The sequence below is a fragment of the Electrona antarctica genome (genome assembly GCF_951216825.1).
Source record: "Electrona antarctica genome assembly, chromosome: 12".
Taxonomy (NCBI): domain Eukaryota; kingdom Metazoa; phylum Chordata; class Actinopteri; order Myctophiformes; family Myctophidae; genus Electrona; species Electrona antarctica.
Window position 1 is genome coordinate 50,864,400 of NC_136793.1, and position 19,409 is coordinate 50,883,808.

Genomic DNA, 19,409 nt, shown 5'->3' on the forward strand with positions numbered 1-19,409 from the left:
CATGCCTGAAACTGTTTGCTTACACACGCACATGCGCGCGCACACAATACATACTAAACCAGCGGCATTGACAGGCCTATAACACAGAGCTCAGCACTCACCCGTTGTGTCACAACATGCACCTACCGTCACAACACTACCCGCAGCAGACATGTCTGTGCATTGACACTGAGCAGACACATACTTTCAGCCCGAGTCTTATCTTGCTATCTGCTTAGAGAGAGAGTTGCAGCAGACACCGTTCAAGAAATGTAACCTGTCAGGGCCTGTCTGATGGAGAGAGCTGTTGTCAGAAGGAGCACACACACGGACGCAGACACACACGCACGCACGCACATACGCACACAGATATCACAACATTCCATATGTCATGTGGAATCTCAAATGGATATACAGACAGCTCATTTCCTTACGTGACGTTTGATGTTGAATGTGGAAGGTCTCCAAGTATCAAGTGCTGCCATGTCTTTAATTCCATTCCAAATAACCATCATCAATCATCGTTGTAGCCCCTGTCTCTCTCTCTGCTGTCTTTTGTGTTCCTTTATTGTTAGCTGAAACGTTGATCTAGAAACGGAATGTACAACAGCTGTTGGGTACAACAGCTTTTTGTAAAGATTACAGAATATACTGCACGCGTCATGTATCCATCCCACCCTGCTCCTGTTTTCTGTTTTCTAGAATCGTCCTTGACCAACAGCTCAGTGTTTTCACCCTGCTCCTGTTTTCTGTTTTCTAGAATCGTCCTTGACCAACAGCTCAGTGTTTTCACCCTGCTCCTGTTTTCTGTTTTCTAGAATCGTCCTTGACCAACAGCTCAGTGTTTTCACCCTGCTCCTGTTTTCTGTTTTCTAGAATCGTCCTTGACCAACAGCTCAGTGTTTTCACCCTGCTCCTGTTTTCTGTTTTCTAGAATCGTCCTTGACCAACAGCTCAGTGTTTTCCCCCTGCTCCTGTTTTCTGTTTTCTAGAATCGTCCTTGACCAACAGCTCTGTGTTTTCACCCTGCTCCTGTTTTCTAGAATCGTCCTTGACCAACAGCTCAGTGTTTTCACCCTGCTCCTGTTTTCTGTTTCCTAGAATTGTCCTTGACCAACAGCTCCGTGTTTTCACCCTGCTCCTGTTTTCTGTTTTCTAGAATCGTCCTTGACCAACAGCTCCGTGTTTTCACCCTGCTCCTGTTTTCTAGAATCGTCCTTGACCAACAGCTCAGTGTTTTCACCCTGCTCCGGTTTTCTAGAATCGTCCTTGACCAACAGCTCAGTGTTTTCACCCTGCTCCTGTTTTCTGTTTTCTAGAATCGTCCTTGACCAACAGCTCAGTGTTTTCACCCTGCTCCTGTTTTCTGTTTTCTAGAATCGTCCTTGACCAACAGCTCAGTGTTTTCACCCTGCTCCTGTTTTCTGTTTCCTAGAATCGTCCTTGACCAACAGCTCAGTGTTTTCACCCTGCTCCTGTTTTCTGTTTTCTAGAATCGTCCTTGACCAACAGCTCAGTGTTTTCACCCTGCTCCTGTTTTCTGTTTCCTAGAATCGTCCTTGACCAACAGCTCAGTGTTTTCACCCTGCTCCTGTTTTCTGTTTTCTAGAATCGTCCTTGACCAACAGCTCAGTGTTTTCACCCTGCTCCTGTTTTCTGTTTTCTAGAATCGTCCTTGACCAACAGCTCAGTGTTTTCACCCTGCTCCTGTTTTCTGTTTTCTAGAATCGTCCTTGACCAACAGCTCAGTGTTTTCACCCTGCTCCTTTTTTCTAGAATCGTCCTTGACCAACAGCTCAGTGTTTTCACCCTGCTCCGGTTTTCTAGAATCGTCCTTGACCAACAGCTCAGTGTTTTCACCCTGCTCCGGTTTTCTAGAATCGTCCTTGACCAACAGCTCAGTGTTTTCACCCTGCTCCTGTTTTCTGTTTTCTAGAATCGTCCTTGACCAACAGCTCCGTGTTTTCACCCTGCTCCTGTTTTCTGTTTTCTAGAATCGTCCTTGACCAACAGCTCCGTGTTTTCACCCTGCTCCTGTTTTCTGTTTTCTAGAATCGTCCTTGACCAACAGCTCCGTGTTTTCACCCTGCTCCTGTTTTCTAGAATCGTCCTTGACCAACAGCTCAGTGTTTTCACCCTGCTCCTGTTTTCTGTTTTCTAGAATCGTCCTTGACCAACAGCTCCGTGTTTTCACCCTGCTCCTGTTTTCTAGAATCGTCCTTGACCAACAGCTCCGTGTTTTCACCCTGCTCCTGTTTTCTGTTTTCTAGAATCGTCCTTGACCAACAGCTCAGTGTTTTCACCCTGCTCCTGTTTTCTGTTTTCTAGAATCGTCCTTGACCAACAGCTCAGTGTTTTCACCCTGCTCCTGTTTTCTGTTTTCTAGAATCGTCCTTGACCAACAGCTCAGTGTTTTCCCCCTGCTCCTGTTTTCTGTTTTCTAGAATCGTCCTTGACCAACAGCTCCGTGTTTTCACCCTGCTCCTGTTTTCTGTTTTCTAGAATCGTCCTTGACCAACAGCTCCGTGTTTTCGCCCTGCTCCTGTTTTCTGTTTTCTAGAATCGTCCTTGACCAACAGCTCAGTGTTTTCACCCTGCTCCTGTTTTCTGTTTTCTAGAATCGTCCTTGACCAACAGCTCTGAGGTGGAGACGCTGGCCATTCAGCCCCACAAGCTGCTCATACTGGACGCCAGGTCATACGCTGCGGCTGTGGCCAACAGGGCCAAGGGCGGAGGCTGCGAGTGCCCAGGTCGGTGCTTCTTAACACCCCGAACGCCCCGGGGGTTATTTAATCCATAAAATCAGAGCGCCCAGCGATTTATAGCAGCGGAGCACATTTAGCGACGGACCGGATGCTATCCCGGATGTAGCTGAAGTAGCTTGATGTGTAGCCAAAACACTCCCGAGGCGATCCGACGACAACGGGAGGTATGACTAATTGTACCGCGACTAGCGACGGGACCGCGGTGGGCCGTCTAACACGTAATCTTTGCTTAGAATTGGACGGAATGATTTTGATCAAGAGTTATTCACGTTTTAAGATTTTCGATCTCATCCGCTAAAATGGGGGGGGGGGGGGGGGGGGATTTTCGATGACGTCCCACCGGAAAATAACATTGAATGTTGCGCAACAGACGCTCCCAGCCTGTGGAGCGAATCGATGCGAGCTGTTTTGATATCGATAACCTCCGTCCTTTTGATCGATCTCCGTCCTGAGCGCTGGGCGTTACTAATTGATTGAACGGAGAACTCCGTCCTTGCCGCTCAGGGTGTGGCTTTGAACATGCACAGAACGAATGTAAAAAAACGAGTTTTATTTGGCATAGTATATCGCTTTTCGTTTTGAAATCGCCAGTGGAATGACCTGCTGTTGAGCAGGGCACTCGCATCTTTGACTTGACTACTAATTATGATTGGGACCCAGATCCGGTTCCCAGATTGAAGAACAGGAATCGGTTCCATCGTATCTGGAACCATTTTTTTTTATCACACTGTCAGACTTGAGTAATTGTAATTGCTATACAATTACTATACCATGTGGTTCTCAAACGTTTTAATTTCACTCTCTCTGAGTCACAGACCTGTAAGGGTCCATTTGGTTCCATTTGTACTCTCTGAGTCACAGACCTGTAAGGGTCCATTTGGTTTAATTTGTACTCTTAGTCACAGACCTGTAAGGGTCCATTTGGTTCCATTTGTACTCTCTGAGTCACAGACCTGTAAGGGTCCATTTGGTTCCATTTGTACTCTGAGTCACAGACCTGTAAGGGTCCATTTGGTTCCATTTGTACTCTCTGAGTCACAGACCTGTAAGGGTCCATTTGGTTCCATTTGTACTCTCTGAGTTACAGACCTGTAAGGGTCCATTTGGTTCCATTTGTACTCTGAGTCACAGACCTGTAAGGGTCCATTTGGTTCCATTTGTACTCTGAGTCACATACCTGTAAGGGTCCATTTGGTTCCATTTGTACTCTCTGAGTCACAGACCTGTAAGGGTCCATTTGGTTCCATTTGTACTCTCTGAGTCACAGACCTGTAAGGGTCCATTTGGTTCCAATTGTACTCTCTGAGTCACAGACCTGTAAGGGTCCATTTGGTTCCATTTGTACTCTCTGAGTCACAGACCTGTAAGGGTCCATTTGGTTTCATTTGTACTCTTGAGTCACAGACCTGTAAGGGTCCATTTGGTTCCATTTGTACTCTCTCAGAGTTACAGACCTGTAAGGGTCCATTTGGTTTCATTTGTACTCTCTCAGAGTTACAGACCTGTAAGGGTCCATTTGGTTTCATTTGTACTCTGAGTCACAGACCTGTAAGGGTCCATTTGGTTTCATTTGTACTCTGAGTCACAGACCTGTAAGGGTCCATTTGGTTTCATTTGTACTCTCTCTGAGTTACAGTCCTGTAAGGGTCCATTTAGAACTCTCCTATAGGAATCGTTAAGGAATCGGACCGTTAAGACGGAATCGTTAAGGAACCGGAATCGTCGAAATCCTCAAGGTTCCCATCCCTGACCACTAAATGCATGCAAATTCCATCAGGATAACGGCTTCAACCAATGCTTGTGTTCCCTCCCTGGTCCTCCAGAGTACTATCCCAACTGCGAGGTGGTGTTCATGGGCATGGCCAACATCCACTCCATCCGCAAGAGTTTCCAGTCCCTTCGTTTCCTCTGCACCCAGATGCCTGACCCGGCCAAGTGAGTTGCCCTCCAGCGGCACCCGTCTTATCTTCCAGAGCGCCGGGCGTGGCGGTGGTTCTCACAGCGTTTTAATTTTTAAAAAAAGACTCCGGCATTACGGCCGAGATACACCGAGCGCATGTGCGTGTGATACGCGGCTACTACGCGAGCCCCGCATTAACCCATTTTGACCTGAGATCAGATTCTAAAGATGTCTTCTATACATCCTGACAGTTTTCTGAAAAAGCTATGTGTTTCTATGTCAGTCGTTCTTCGATTTTTATCAAAAATAGCAGACCTACAAGCTCGTAGCGCGCCACTCGGTGGCGCGCTACGAGCTTGTAGATCTGCTATTTTTCAATAGCTAAAGCATAACATAATGCTAACACCAAAAGGGGTTCCCGCCCAAAATGGGTTAATACGCAGACTTTAAGTGTGTGTGTGTGTGCGTGCGTGCGTGCATTTGTGCGTATATACTCGCACACGCGCTTTGAAAAGCCTGGTGTAGCTCGGCCGCCAGGCAACGGACCCCCCCCCCATAACTCTTGAGTGTGTACAAATGGTACCAAATGGAAGTGTCCAGTTGGTTCCATTCGTACACTCTCAGAGCTGCAGACCTCTTGGGGCCCATTTGGTTCCCCATCTATCAATCATTTAGCTGGGGGACCCCTTGGAACCTAGGATCCCCGGACGTTTTTATTTCCAGGGAGAAAAAAAGAAAGTCCACTTCAATTCGGCATAGAGTAGCGCAAACATCACTCACTCTCTGCTGATTTCTGATCGTCTGCACCTTTGTTAAATTGACACACACACACACACTCCTCTCTCTCTCTCTGTCGCTCTAATTAATTAGTCTCATGTCTAGCAGCTGCGCATAGTTTCTGCCGGGAGCTGCCTATGCCATAACAAGCATAGGTGAGTTCCAGGCTAGGGGACCCCTTGGAACCTAGGATCCCCGGTCTACACTTTGAGAACCACTGCCCTACGAGCCCAACTTTGAGTCCTAACCGGGTAACCTGGATGCATGATCCCAAAGGTGTCCAACCCATGGTTTCAGTAGCTCTAGTAACTAGCGATCGCATGCGTTTCGACCTCTGTTGTACATCCGTTCCCGATTTAGGCGGCTTGGCAAGCTCTCAGACTACAACAAGTCATGTCTTTCCATTTGTACTGTACAGTGAACTGTAATTGAATCACAGAGCACCACCCTCGGATCAAAAACTATTGAAAGCACTCTAAATTGATAATACTGTAGCATCATTCTCCAAGCAGTGGTTGGCAGATAAAGTCAAAGGGAGAATTCTTGTGACTTGGGAGCGTGCTAAAAAAATCCTGCTCCTTAAACCATTGAGACCTGAGAACAGATTCTACAAATGTCTTCTAAATCGTGACGGTTTCTTTGAAAAATGTATGTTTCTTTATCACTGGTTCTCAAACTATTTCATGTCAAGGACCCCCCACAAATTACATATAATTGGCCGCCGACGCCCACCTGAAAATATGTTGTTCCCAGAGACCTCCCAGAAGCAAAGATACGAGTTTAGAACGTTTGCTGTGCACGGATAAAAGATTTGCACTCATTGTCACGATTCTTCAAAAATAGCAGATCTACAAGCTTGTAGCGCGGCACTCAGTGCCGCTATAAGGCGACTCGGGTCTAAATAGGTTAATGCTTGATCTCATAATGAGATTGTGTCTTAGCGAAGAGACCGGGCCCTTTGTGTCAGTGATTCAGTGTGTTTGTGTGATCCAATAAATGTGTGTGGGATGTAGTGTGTGCTACATGCAGTGCACTGGCCTCCTTTATATAAACAGCCCTTACGTCGCACGCAGTTTGTTAAATGGTAAATGGTGCATTTATATAGCACCTTTTATCCAAGGCGCTTTACATAGATTGTGCATTACATTCACCCATTCACACACCGATGTGAATGAGGAAACCAAGCAAGGCACCAACCTGCACATCGGGAGCAATTAGGGGTTCAGAAGTGTCTTGCTCAAGGACACCTCGACACTACCTCTAGGGGAGCCCGGGTTCGAACTGGCAACCTTGCGGTTATCCCTCCGGCCACTCTACCCCTTAAATAATGAGTCTGTGATTCACTATTGAATCGTGGAGCTCAAGCACATGGCTTTGATGGGTAGCAGTCAGCAGATCTACAAGCTCTCAACATGTCATGCTGCAAAGCGTTGTGGGCTTGTAGATCAGCTATTCTATAGCTATTCTACTAAAAATGGAGGGAAAGAAAAAACAAAACTCAATTTGAATAATAACTTTTTTTGTGTGTGTGTGTGTGTCTGTGTCTGTGTCTGTGTCTGTGTCTGTGTCTGTGTCTGTGCGCCCTGCCTGCAGCTGGCTGTCTGCCCTGGAGAGCACCAAGTGGCTGCAGCACATGTCCCTGCTGCTGAAGGCCGCTCTGCTGGTGGTCAACGCTGTGGACAGAGACCACCGCCCCGTGCTGGTGCACTGCTCCGACGGATGGGACCGCACGCCGCAGATCGCTGCGCTGTCCAAGCTGCTGCTGGACCCCTACTACCGCACTATTGAGGTATGGACCGACCCGTACTACCGCACTATTGAGGTATGGACCGACCCGTACTACCGCACTATCGAGGTATGGACCGACCCCTACTACCGCACTATCGAGGTAACCACCGACCCCTACTACCGCACTATTGAGGTATGGACCGACCCCTACTACCGCACTATTGAGGTAACCACCGACCCCTACTACCGCACTATCGAGGTATGGACCGACCCGTACTACCGCACTATCGAGGTATGGACCGACCCGTACTACCGCACTATCGAGGTATGGACCGACCCCTACTACCGCACTATCGAGGTATGGTACCCACTCGAGATGCACTCACAACATGTGCTTACTTAGTGACGAAGTTAGTTATCTTTTCATTATATTTACTTTATTAGGGATGCACCGATGCATAATAATAATAATAATAATAATCTTTATTGTCCCGAAGGATATTCATCTTCATAGGTCTGTTCAACACTCGCAACAAAACAACACATAGTACAGAAAACATTACACCACGACAATACAAAACTATGAGGTCCCCCCACTGTGTACAGAACCATCCTATCAGCGGGGCAGTTTGTTTAATGCCGCGATGGCTGAGGGGACAAAGCTGCTACTAAAACTGACCTTCTTCCATGGTAAGGTGTTGTATGGCATGAGGTTGAAAAAGCGATACAGGGGATAATCCGTGTCAAGTGATATTGGAAGGTTTGGTGTGGGAAGTCCGATGATCTTTGAAGCAATATGGGTAATACTGAAAAGTTTGTTTCTGTTAGGCATGGACAGTATGGTGTAGAAACATGCGGAACAGTACCGGCCACATATCGGTATCTGACCATATTTGCGGTTATCGGACAATATCGGTATCGGCAAATTAACCTGACATTAACACCCTGAGCGGCATGAACGGAGTTCTCCGTCCTGTCAATTACTAGCGCCGCAGCGCTCGGGACGGAGATTAATAAAAGGACGGAGATTTATTGATATAAAAACCGATCGCATCGCTCCACAGGCTGGGAGCGTCTGTTGGGCAACATTCCATGTAATTTCCGGTTGGGACGTCATCCAAAATGTTACCCCCCCATTTTAGCGGATCAGATCGAAAATCTTAAAACGTGAATAACTGTTGATCTAAATCATTACGTCCAATTCTATTCAAAGATTATGTTTTAGACGGTCGGGGTGTTAACTGATGGCAGTAGCCGATATGTATATGTTGTTGATATTAAGCATACATTTTGCATTGGCGTGTTGGTGATCTGCAGCCTACCAAGCTATAGATTCTGAAAATGGATTTCTTGTATTGAACATGCATTTGTTTCTCTGGCACAAAAGGGTGAAATAAAAACAACAAAAACTCATCAGTTATCCTCTAAATTGTTATTGTAAACATCAGTATCGGCCAAGAATTTCCATATTGGCCTATTTATTTTATGTTACACTTGTCACATGTTTGCAATATGGCTGATGCAATATTGTGGGCAGTGAAATGTGTGTACTTCAACATAAAATAATATAACAACAACATTGGTGCGTGATTAGCATAATATCTATTCATAGCAAGTGTGTAGTGGACAGAATGGTTTGACATATAACATACACATGCATACGTATGATGCATAAATAATACACATTAACACAAATATTTCTGGACGTATAACCATTACAACTTTAATATCTTGGTTTTGTATATTATTCATTCATTGAGGCATGTTCCGTCAAATTAAAAGAGTGTCACATCCTCACACTTTGTGAGCTTGTAGATTGGGTATTTGACCTGAGATCAGATTCTAAAAATGTCTTCTACATCCTGACAGTTTTCTGAAAAAGCTATGTTTCTATGTCGTTCTTCGATTTTTCAAAAATAGCAGACCTACAAGCTCTGAGCTTGTAGATCTGCTATTTTTCAATAGCTAAAGCATAACATAATGCGATGATGATGTGTATTATATACTGTATATATTCACGAAGGCAATATTGGGCTTAATAACACTTATGATGCTGCCAGAGTTCTTCAGAATAAAGGCGCTAGAGTGCCAAGCAGATGAGGCAGATTTTACTCTGAAAAGCCCCGCCTTCCGTTTCCCCCCCAAAACCGGGAGGTATAATGTTCCATTACTACCTCGTCTGTTCTCTCTTTAGAAGCGTTAATATTCCAAAACGAGATGCTTGGTGAAGTCAGAAATGAGGACAGAACATCTGCGTTCTGATCAAAACCATGGAGAGCGCCGTAGATTCAGACATAATGGGAAGATTTGTCATTATGGACTGTCTAAAGAGGACGAGACGCGAAGACCGTACGGGCGACGCCATGTTGCTCACATGGTGCTCCATGGAAGGAAAGAAACATGCACAGTTGAGACCAGGAAGTTGGACATGACAAATCATAGATATGGCACAAATCTCTCCTTTCATTGGCATCACGCCATCTGCTGGGCCATTTGCGCCATATCTATGATTTGTCATGTCCAACTTCCTGGTCTCAACTGCGCATGTTTCTTTCCTTCCATGGAGCACCATGTGAGCAACATGGCGTCGCCCGTACGGTCTTCGCGTCTCGTCCTCTTTAGACAGTCCTTGCCGTAAACCAGGAAGTGAACGGCTACGCGCAAAACATGCCCGGGAGCTTCTGAACAAGGTGTTGCCTAGCAACGGGAGCTGTCAAAAAAATTTATAACAGCGATCCTGCTTTATATCATTAAGTGTTAACTCATCTCAAGCTCTCGCCGATCGGCAGCTCCATGTTCGATTGGCTTTCCCTTCAGCCACAATGCATTGGAAAAAAAGGAAGGTGGTGGATGAGGCCTTTCTAGGCCTTTTTATGAGAATTCCAGTGCAGATCGCGCTGGATGAATACAGTGACTGTGTTCAATAGCAACTCCCGTTGACCACGTGTCTAAAATATGAACGCTTCCAAAGACTCTTATGTAGTTATTAGTCCGGACGAGGAGGCACTCTTCTTCTACAACCAAATAGGATGGTGGTGAACGGTGGCGGTCGCTGAACTATCGCCAGCGCCGCCTGGCGGTGGTTGAGTTAACCCATTTTGACCTGAGATCAGATTCTAAAAAATGTCTTCTACATCCTGACAGTTTTCTGAAAAAGCTATGTTTCTGTGTCAGTCGTTCTTCGACTTTTCAAAAATAGCAGACCTACAAGCTCGTAGCGCGCCACTCGGTGGCGCGCTACGAGCTTGTAGATCTGCTATTTTTCAATAGCTAAAGCATAACATAATGCTAACACCAAAAGGGGTTCCCGCCCAAAAATGGGTCAAGTGGTGAACTTGTCGTGGGCTGTGTGTCTGCAGGGTTTCCAGGTGCTGGTGGAGACGGAATGGCTGGACTTTGGCCATAAGTTTGCAGACCGATGTGGCCACGGCGAGAACTCTGAGGACCTGAACGAGCGCTGCCCCGTCTTCCTCCAGTGGCTGGACTCTGTTCACCAGCTGCAGAGACAGTTCCCTTGCTCCTTCGAGTTCAACGAGGCCTTCCTGGTGAGTGTCCTGTCCTGTCCTGCCCCGTGGCATGTCCTAAGTAGCCTTGCCGAGCCATGAGGCCCATAGGGCAGGAGCCTATCTCCTGTTTCTGTAGCGTGAGGCAGCTTGATGTACAAGTACACCCCCTGGACATGACGCTAGTATGTCGCAGGGACTTACCCCCAATCCAACCCTTGATGCTGAGTGTCAAGCAGGGAGGCACTGGGTCCCATTTTTTTAGAGTCTTTGGTATGACCCGGCCGGGGATTGAACCCCGACCTCCCAGTCTCAGGGCGGACACTCTAACCACAAGGCCACTGAACTGCCCCGTAGCATGTCCTACTAACATCCTTTTGAGCCCGGGGATGTTGCGTTCATTTACATCCAGCCCCTCCGTTTGAATGGAAGAACTTCCATACTACAGTGCATGTCTGGAAAGTGGCTTTAGACGAACCGTCGGCAGTGAGGAATCACACCGTTAGCCTCATAGATATTTAACCACCCATTCTCGGGGCGGGAACCCCTTTTGGTGTTTTAACTAAGCATTATGTTATACTTTATGTTATACAGATCTACAAGCTCATAGCGCGCCACCGAGTGGCGCGCTACGAGCTTGTAGGTCTGCTATTTTTGAAAAATCTTGAAAATGTGGCACACATCTTTGAATATAATATTCTTTCAGAAGACTTTTTATTTATGTCGACGTCAGGCCTAAATGGGTTAACCACCCATTCTGGACGGGAACTCATTTTGGTGTTTTAAGCATTATGTTAAACTTTAGCTATTGAAACATAGCAGATCTACAAGAAATCATGACAGAAAACTGTCATGATTTAGAAGACATTTGTAGAATTGGCCGCAGGTCTGAATGGGTTAAAACAAAATCACACCCATGTGAAGTGAGGGGTGCTCCTATCATCATACATCATTACGGCCAATCACAAGTTGCGTCCTCACTTTTGTCTTCAATGTTTGCATTACGCAATGTTTGTGTTTACACAAACACTCAAAAGTGTCCATTCATTGTCTATGGCATTCAATGTTTGTGTTAGGACAAAGTATGTGTTTTCACATACACCAAAAGCTGTATATAGGAGGGGCTAGCTCCCCTCAAAAAATAGATGCCTCATTGGCCGCTGCACTTCGTTTGAGCCAGGGACTTTTTTTTTTTTTTTTAACCCTATAAATAAATAAAATTCAACCAAGCCAAATAAGTGTGGCAACCCCTGATGTAGATTAACAATAATTGTAACTCTTGAGAGTTAATAAGGGGCCATTTGGTTACTAACTCCATCTTTTGGATGAGGACCACCTGGAACCCCCCTGGACCAGTGTTGAGCCAATTGATCACAATAGCAACCCCAGCTTAGGCCTGATTAGGTAAATTCCCAACACCTGCTAAATCCGCCAAACCTGTATCTTGATTGGAATCAATCTCCACTCACACTCCTCTCAGTCATGCAGCTACACAGACACATCCAGGCACACTTTGGTAGGCCTATAGCCCTGTCCTGTTTGGATGACTATATTGCCTTTCCAACAGATTTTCATTAAAAAAATATATATATATATATCGATTATTAATTTTAATAATCAATTTCGGGTCCTATTAACGATAATCGATTAATTGATTAATCGATGAATCGGACCCATCCCTAGTTCTATGTTTGGTTAGCCCACCCAGAAGTCTGTATCAGCTTACATTACCCAAAGCAGTGGAGTGTTTATTATGTTGGAGATTGGCACCAATGTCAGGCAACAATTCCATGTGTTGTTTATGTTCGATATCCAATTAGCATAGGGTTGTGTTGACGTACTTGGCAAGGAAATATTGCCTCTTTTCATGTTGATACCTGGGGGTGTCTTTCAAGCTCTTACACGTCTGTCTGTCTGTCTGTCTGTCTGTCTGTCTGTCTGTCTGTCTGTCTGTCTGTCTGTCTGTCTGTCTGTCTGTCTGTCTGTCTGTCTTTGTAGGTAAAACTGGTTCAGCACACCTACTCCTGTCTGTTCGGCACCTTCCTGTGTAATGGCGGCAAGGAGAGGGAAGACCGTCATGTCCAAGAGAGGACGTGCTCCGTGTGGTCGCTGCTGCGTCCGGCCAACCGCGCCTTGAGGAACATGCTTTACTCCACCCACTCCGAGACGGTAGGTTCACTCCATTACTCCACCCACTCCGAGGCGGTAGGTTCACTCCATTACTCCACCCACTCCGAGGCGGTAGGTTCACTACTGGTATCGGAGAATTCGAGGTATTGTTCGAATGCAGCCAGCAACCCATTTAGGCCTGACGTCGAAATTAAAAAGAAATATTTTAAATCCTCCAGTTTTCTGAAATAAATATTTTCACGATTTTTCAAAAATAGCAGACCTACAAGCTCGTAGCGCGCCACTCGGTGGCGCGCTATGAGCTTGTATATCTGCTATTTTTCAATAGCTAAATTATAACAACGTTTAAAACACCAAAAGGGGTTCCCGCCCAAAATGGGTTAATGCATTTGAACGATGCTCGAATCGGGTGCATGTGTTTGGTCCGACGTACGAACAGTCCTACGGCCATGAGTCCGACACCCTACCCAAAACTCACAGGGAAGCCACGGGCGAGTTTTAACCCGCAGCACGGGTTAGTTGTAACCTGCCAAGCATGTCAGGAGCCACGGGTTAGTTTTAACCTGCCACGGGTTAGTTGTAACCGGCAGCGCATGTCGGGAGCGACCGTGTTGTCGAACTAATGCCTGTCGGAGTGTTAGTAAGTCTAACCAACGTATGCACCCCGTTTCTATTACTAGTACTACCACCAATACTACCAAAACTAATACTTTGACTGCTGCAGAAAACTAGTAGGCTTCAATAGAGGGTGTGCGTATGCATAAAGTGAGTGGCAAAGTGAGTTTAATGGCATTTAGCATTGTGTAAAGGTAGTGTAAACATGATCTTTTCTTAGAATTGGACGGGATGATTTAGATCAAGAGTTATTAACGATTTAAGATTTTTGGCCTGGTCGGCTAAACGGGGGGAACATTTTCGATGACGTCCCACTGTTGCGCAACATCAAACATTGCGCAACAGGCGGCTCCCAGGCTGTGGAGCGATGTGATCGGCTTTGATATCAATAACCTCCGTCTTTTTGATAAAACTTCGTCCTGGGCGATCGGGGTGTTAAACATAAAATGCATTTTCAGAAACGTAAACTGGGATACAGATTTTTCCAATCGGGATAGAGAATGCAGTCAGGATACAGATTAAGCAAGTGGAATTGTAAGTGATGACACAAAGAAATGAGCAGACACATTTTGAACTGGAACACTAACAATTAAGCTCATAAATAGCTACTCTCTCCTGATTGGCTGCAATTTTGTCACCTTCCTGAAAATGTATTTTCAGTTTATTAACACCCCAAACGCCCGGGGTTATTTAATCCATTAAATCAGAGCGCCCATCGATTTATAGCAGCGGAACACATTTAGCGACAGACCGTATGCTATCCCGGATGTGGCTGAAGTAGCTTGAGCCAAAACACTCTCGATGCGATCGACAACAACGGGAGGTATGATTTAAAACGACTAGCGACGGGACCGCGGTGGGCCGTCTAACACATGGTCTTTTCTTAGAATTGGACGGAATGATTTAGATCTTGATTTAGATTAGTTATTCACGTTTTCTCGCCGGCTAAAATGGGGAGGAACATTTTCGATGACGTCGCAACCGGGGTAAATAACATTGAGTGTTGCGCAACAGACGCTCCCAGCCTGTGGAGCGATGCGATCGGTTTTGATATCAATAACCTCCGTCCTTTTGATCAATCTCCGTCCTGAGCGCTGGGCGTTACTAATTTATTTGAACGGAGAACTCCGTCCTTGCCGCTCAGGGTGGAGAGACCCTTGTTACTGATGTATGTCTGGGCTGTCAAGGCCGGAACGTAGTTCTGTAGGAGTTCCCGCATTACTTGACCGGGTATGATGATATGATGATACCCTCTATTGTATTGCACATTCATAGACAAAGTCAAACAGTGCTCTCTCAAACAAATACAAGTCAACAAGAAAAACAATATAAATGTTAGACATTAATCTAAATTAAAGGCAGAACAAAATGAGGCAAATTAAAAGCATTTATACAATGGGGCTCATCTGTTTTTTTTTTTGTTTTGTTTTTACCCATTCTGGGCGGGAACCCCTTTTGGTGTTAGCATTATGTTATGCTTTAGCTATTGAAAAATAGCAGATCTACAAGCTCGTAGCGCGCCACCGAGTGGCGCGCTACGAGCTTGTAGGTCTGCTATTTTTGAAAAATTGAAAACATAGCTTTTTCAGAAAACTGTCAGGATGTAGAAGACATTTTTAGAATCTGATCTCCAGGCTCCAGACGTTGTTAGGGCGTTCCCAAAGCCTTGGTGGGTGGGGCCCAGATGGTCTCAGAGCCGATACTCCATGTGGGCGGGACCGACACCCCTAGAGTGTCATAATTCAAGTTTGTTTAGTTTTATGGTTGGTTGTTATTGGAACTATACTCGTACTTGATTTATGAGCCCTTTTTGGTCTAGCCTCTTGGGAAGGAAAACACACACATCTGTGTCTGCTTAGTTTGTATTGTGCTGCAGGCTAGTATTTCCTTCCTTTCATTTTCACATTCCTCTATACTAAGTTTATGTTCATTTGAATTAATAAATATATGAGGTATGAAATATATTAATCTAAAAAAAAAATTAAAAAAAATCTGAATGTTTTACTAATTCAGCACTTCAGATCTAACCGACTGCACCGGTGTAGTTTAGGTCAGCGCTTCCCAAAGTGGGGTCCGCGGACCCCTAGGGGCTGATTCATACTCCTATTTTACCGCTGTTTCGGCGCTGTAGTGCCGAAATGATTTCGCCTCGTCAGAGATTTTCAGTAGCACCGAAGAGCCGACTTTAGGACGGTACCCCCCCCCCCCCCCTCCCGAACCTCAAATGACGTCACATTGTAGGCTCTACAGAGCCGAACCGACTTTTATTCGGCTCTAAAATAGGAGTATGAATCGGCCCTAAGGGTACGCGACGCATAGCCAGGGGGTACCCGAAATAAAACGTACTTTTTACTTTTTTTAACATTAAAATTATGTTTATCTACGTGGTCATTTCTGCCAAGTTGCGAAATAAACGTATTTTTTGTGTTGTTCATTGTGTTTCTCCCATGTTTGCTTTGGGCCAATTAGCTGACATGATTACTACAACTACAACATCAGTCAACCTGTCGTGACCCCAAACAGTAACAGCAGGACGCATGCTGCAGAAACAACAAAAAGACTCGGGACACTTGAAAGGTTTCTGCGGCCGCTTCAGATGAGGGGGTACCTGGAAAAATGTCTACCCCAAAAGGGGTACCTGGTCCAAAAAGGTTTGGGAACCCCCGGTTTAGGTTGCCCACCTGTATTCAAACACAGGCTTCTTGAACTCCTTGTTGGTAAAAAAGAACTAGGCTGAGTGATCACGTACCTGATAAAGCCCTTGGTCGTTGCAGGTGCTCAGAGGTTTAAATACGTTGCGTTTTGCGTCCCAAAACGCATTATATATAGGTAATGGACGCATTAACCCATTTTGGGCGGGAACCCCTTTTGGTGTTTGAAACATTATGTTATAATTTAGCTATTGAAAAATAGCAGATCTACAAGCTCATAGCGCGCCACCGAGTGGCGCGCTACGAGCTTGTAGGTCTGCTATTTTTGAAAAATCGTGAAAATATTTATTTCCGAAAACTGGAGGATTTAGAAGATTTTTTTTTTTAAATTTTGAGGTCAGGCCTAAATGGGTTAAACCAGGGGTGGGCAATTATTTTTCCCAAGGGGCCAAATGAGAAACAGAAAATATTTTGGAGGGCCGGGCCAAAAGGCTGAACTTAATTATGCATAATATCAATTATAAAAAGCAGTAAATGGCATTGTTTTGCAAAGCAATGGTGAACAAAATGTTAAACATTTGACTCAAATTATAGGCAGAGTGACTATTTTACATCATGATGATGTACAATAAGAGCGCCCCTCACTTCATATGGGTGTGATTATTTTTACTTTCTACTTGCAGGCTTGAGACGTTTCCTTTCCCAGTTGAAAACTATGTTTTTGTTTAAGTTACAAGTCCTGTAAATACTAGCATTATCTTTTAACATTGAGAACATTAGAGGTAGCTCTCTGTTCCATTCGAAGGACACTGGAGGTGCCACTTTCACAACCCATGGCGCGCTGCTTACTATCAGCGAGAGATGAGTGTTGAGTCACAACCATTAAACGACGACGTTCTGAAAACGATAATAAGCCAACCAGTGATGGTATTGTTGAGACTTGGCAGCCTGGCAGGCGCTGTATGTTGATGTGTGCACGTTCGTTCTGCCAGATTTACTTTGTGGTACAGCAGTGTCGATCGACTCGTGTGCCGAAAACAGACGATCCACAAGCTCACGGCGCATCGCCCAAGCGTTCTGAACTTCAGAAGCATGCCACATTCTGGGCGCAACAACGCCATACGGCAGCATCTTAAAACATCCTAACTTTATTGGCGAGGCGCGTTAGAGTGGGTTAAATAAAGCAATGAAGCATAATGGGATTTAACTTGTCCTCCTGCGAGGAAGTTTGGTAATCAAAGCATGCGCCTGAGCCTACCGTGTTGTGGAGCTGCATGCTTCATGGCTATTTGCATTCACCGACGTTGTTGTCAACAATTAATCCAAAAAGCCGACATTTTCGCATATGAGGGGGGTGAAGGAAGGAAGACAGGTTCTCAATCACACACAATTCTTGTGCACAGTTGACGTGCAGATTGTGTGCACTGTGAGAATGCATGGGCTTCAAAATAAAAGCGATGCGGTTTTAGTCCACCCATAAGGTAATTAGAAAGTATGTTTTTTATTTTATTTATTCTTTTATTTTCTGATTATCAAGTAATCTTTCTCGGGCCGGTCAGAGTCAGCCGGCGGGCCGTATTTGGCCCGCGGGCTGTACAATGCCCAGGTCTGGGTTAAACCAACGACCACTGTGTCCACGGGACGCAACTTTATCCCGCACTGAAGACTATGTCACTCTCTCGGTTCTGCACTGCTGTACTGGAGAAGTATATCACTCTCCCGGTTCTGCACTGCTGTACTGGAGAAGTATATCACTCTCCCGGTTCTGCACTGCTGTACTGGAGAAGTATATCACTCTCCCGGTTCTGCACTGCTGTACTGGAGAAGTATATCACTCTCCCGGTTCTGCACTGCTGCACTGGAGAAGTATATCACTCTCCCGGTTCTGCACTGCTGCACTGGAGAAGTATATCACTCTCCCGGTTCTGCACTGCTGTACTGGAGAAGTATATCACTCTCCCGGTTCTGCACTGCTGCACTGGAGAAGTATATCACTCTCCCGGTTCTGCACTGCTGTACTGGAGAAGTATATCACTCTCCCGGTTCTGCACTGCTGCACTGGAGAAGTATATCACTCTCCCGGTTCTGCACTGCTGCACTGGAGAAGTATATCACTCTCCCGGTTCTGCACTGCTGTACTGGAGAAGTATATCACTCTCCCGGTTCTGCACTGCTGCACTGGAGAAGTATATCACTCTCCCGGTTCTGCACTGCTGCACTGGAGAAGTATATCACTCTCCCGGTTCTGCACTGCTGTACTGGAGAAGTATATCACTCTCCCGGTTCTGCACTGCTGCACTGGAGAAGTATATCACTCTCCCGGTTCTGCACTGCTGTACTGGAGAAGTATATCACTCTCCCGGTTCTGCACTGCTGCACTGGAGAAGTATATCACTCTCCCGGTTCTGCACTGCTGTACTGGAGAAGTATATCACTCTCCCGGTTCTGCACTGCTGTACTGGAGAAGTATATCACTCTCCCGGTTCTGCACTGCTGTACTGGAGAAGTATATCACTCTCCCGGTTCTGCACTGCTGTACTGGAGAAGTATATCACACTCGGTTCTGCACTGCTGTACTGGAGAAGTATATCACTCTCCCGGTTCTGCACTGCTGTACTGGAGAAGTATATCACACTCTCGGTTCTGCACTGCTGTACTGGAGAAGTATATCACACTCCCGGTTCTGCACTGCTGTACTGGAGAAGTATATCACACTCTCGGTTCTGCACTACTGTCTGTAGCGCAACTAAAACCCCCCGCCTCTCTACAGAGAGAGAGAGAGAGAGAGAGCAACGCCTCGATTGTTTTACTAACCTTTGTCTCAAATTGAACAAGCAAAACTATAATCCACAATGTTAGTAGTGTGTCCTTGCTTCAAATTGCTTGGAAATCAGGTGTATATTGCCAGCAGGCACGTGGCCGCAGCTGTGTGAGACGGTGAGCCCGTGCATGTCACCCTATAACTTGGCGGTTATCGGTGTTTCACTGATGAAGCTCTTGCCGCTCTTGTCGCAGGTGCTGCATCCGGTGTGTCACGTGCGCAACCTGATGCTGTGGACGGCCGTCTACCTCCCCAGCTCCTCCCCCACCACCCCCTCCGACGAGTCGTGTGCACCCTACCCCGTGCCTGGTGCCAACCCCGAGGATGCACCCCTGGGCAGGTGAGCCTGGCACGCTGTCACCGAGCCCCCTCCTCCTTCCCTCCTGATGTAAGATAAACCCAGATTGAGGGCCTCCCAACGGTCCAGAGGACACTGGCATTGATCGTTTAGATATATATTGTGCTTTGCAATTTAGGCATTTAGCAGTTACGCTCTTAATCCAGAGTGATTTACAGTAAGCAAGAACAACACATAATACA

At 45.9% G+C, this 19,409-nt stretch overlaps 1 protein-coding gene across 3 annotated transcripts in view; it reads left to right on the forward strand.

Moving 5' to 3' along the window:
- The window catches only part of mtmr3 (myotubularin related protein 3), a gene marked incomplete at its 3' end in the record, with an annotated part of 78,317 nt that overhangs the window by 38,652 nt on the left and 20,256 nt on the right, over positions 1-19,409 (forward strand). For all 3 annotated transcript variants that reach the window (XM_079517361.1, XM_079517363.1, XM_079517362.1), the window contains exons 11-16: positions 2,598-2,729; positions 4,568-4,679; positions 7,015-7,210; positions 10,509-10,694; positions 12,651-12,821; positions 19,064-19,209. In XM_079517361.1, coding sequence (XP_079373487.1) covers positions 2,598-2,729; positions 4,568-4,679; positions 7,015-7,210; positions 10,509-10,694; positions 12,651-12,821; positions 19,064-19,209 — 943 coding nt within the window. The remainder of the gene's footprint in view (positions 1-2,597; positions 2,730-4,567; positions 4,680-7,014; positions 7,211-10,508; positions 10,695-12,650; positions 12,822-19,063; positions 19,210-19,409) is intronic.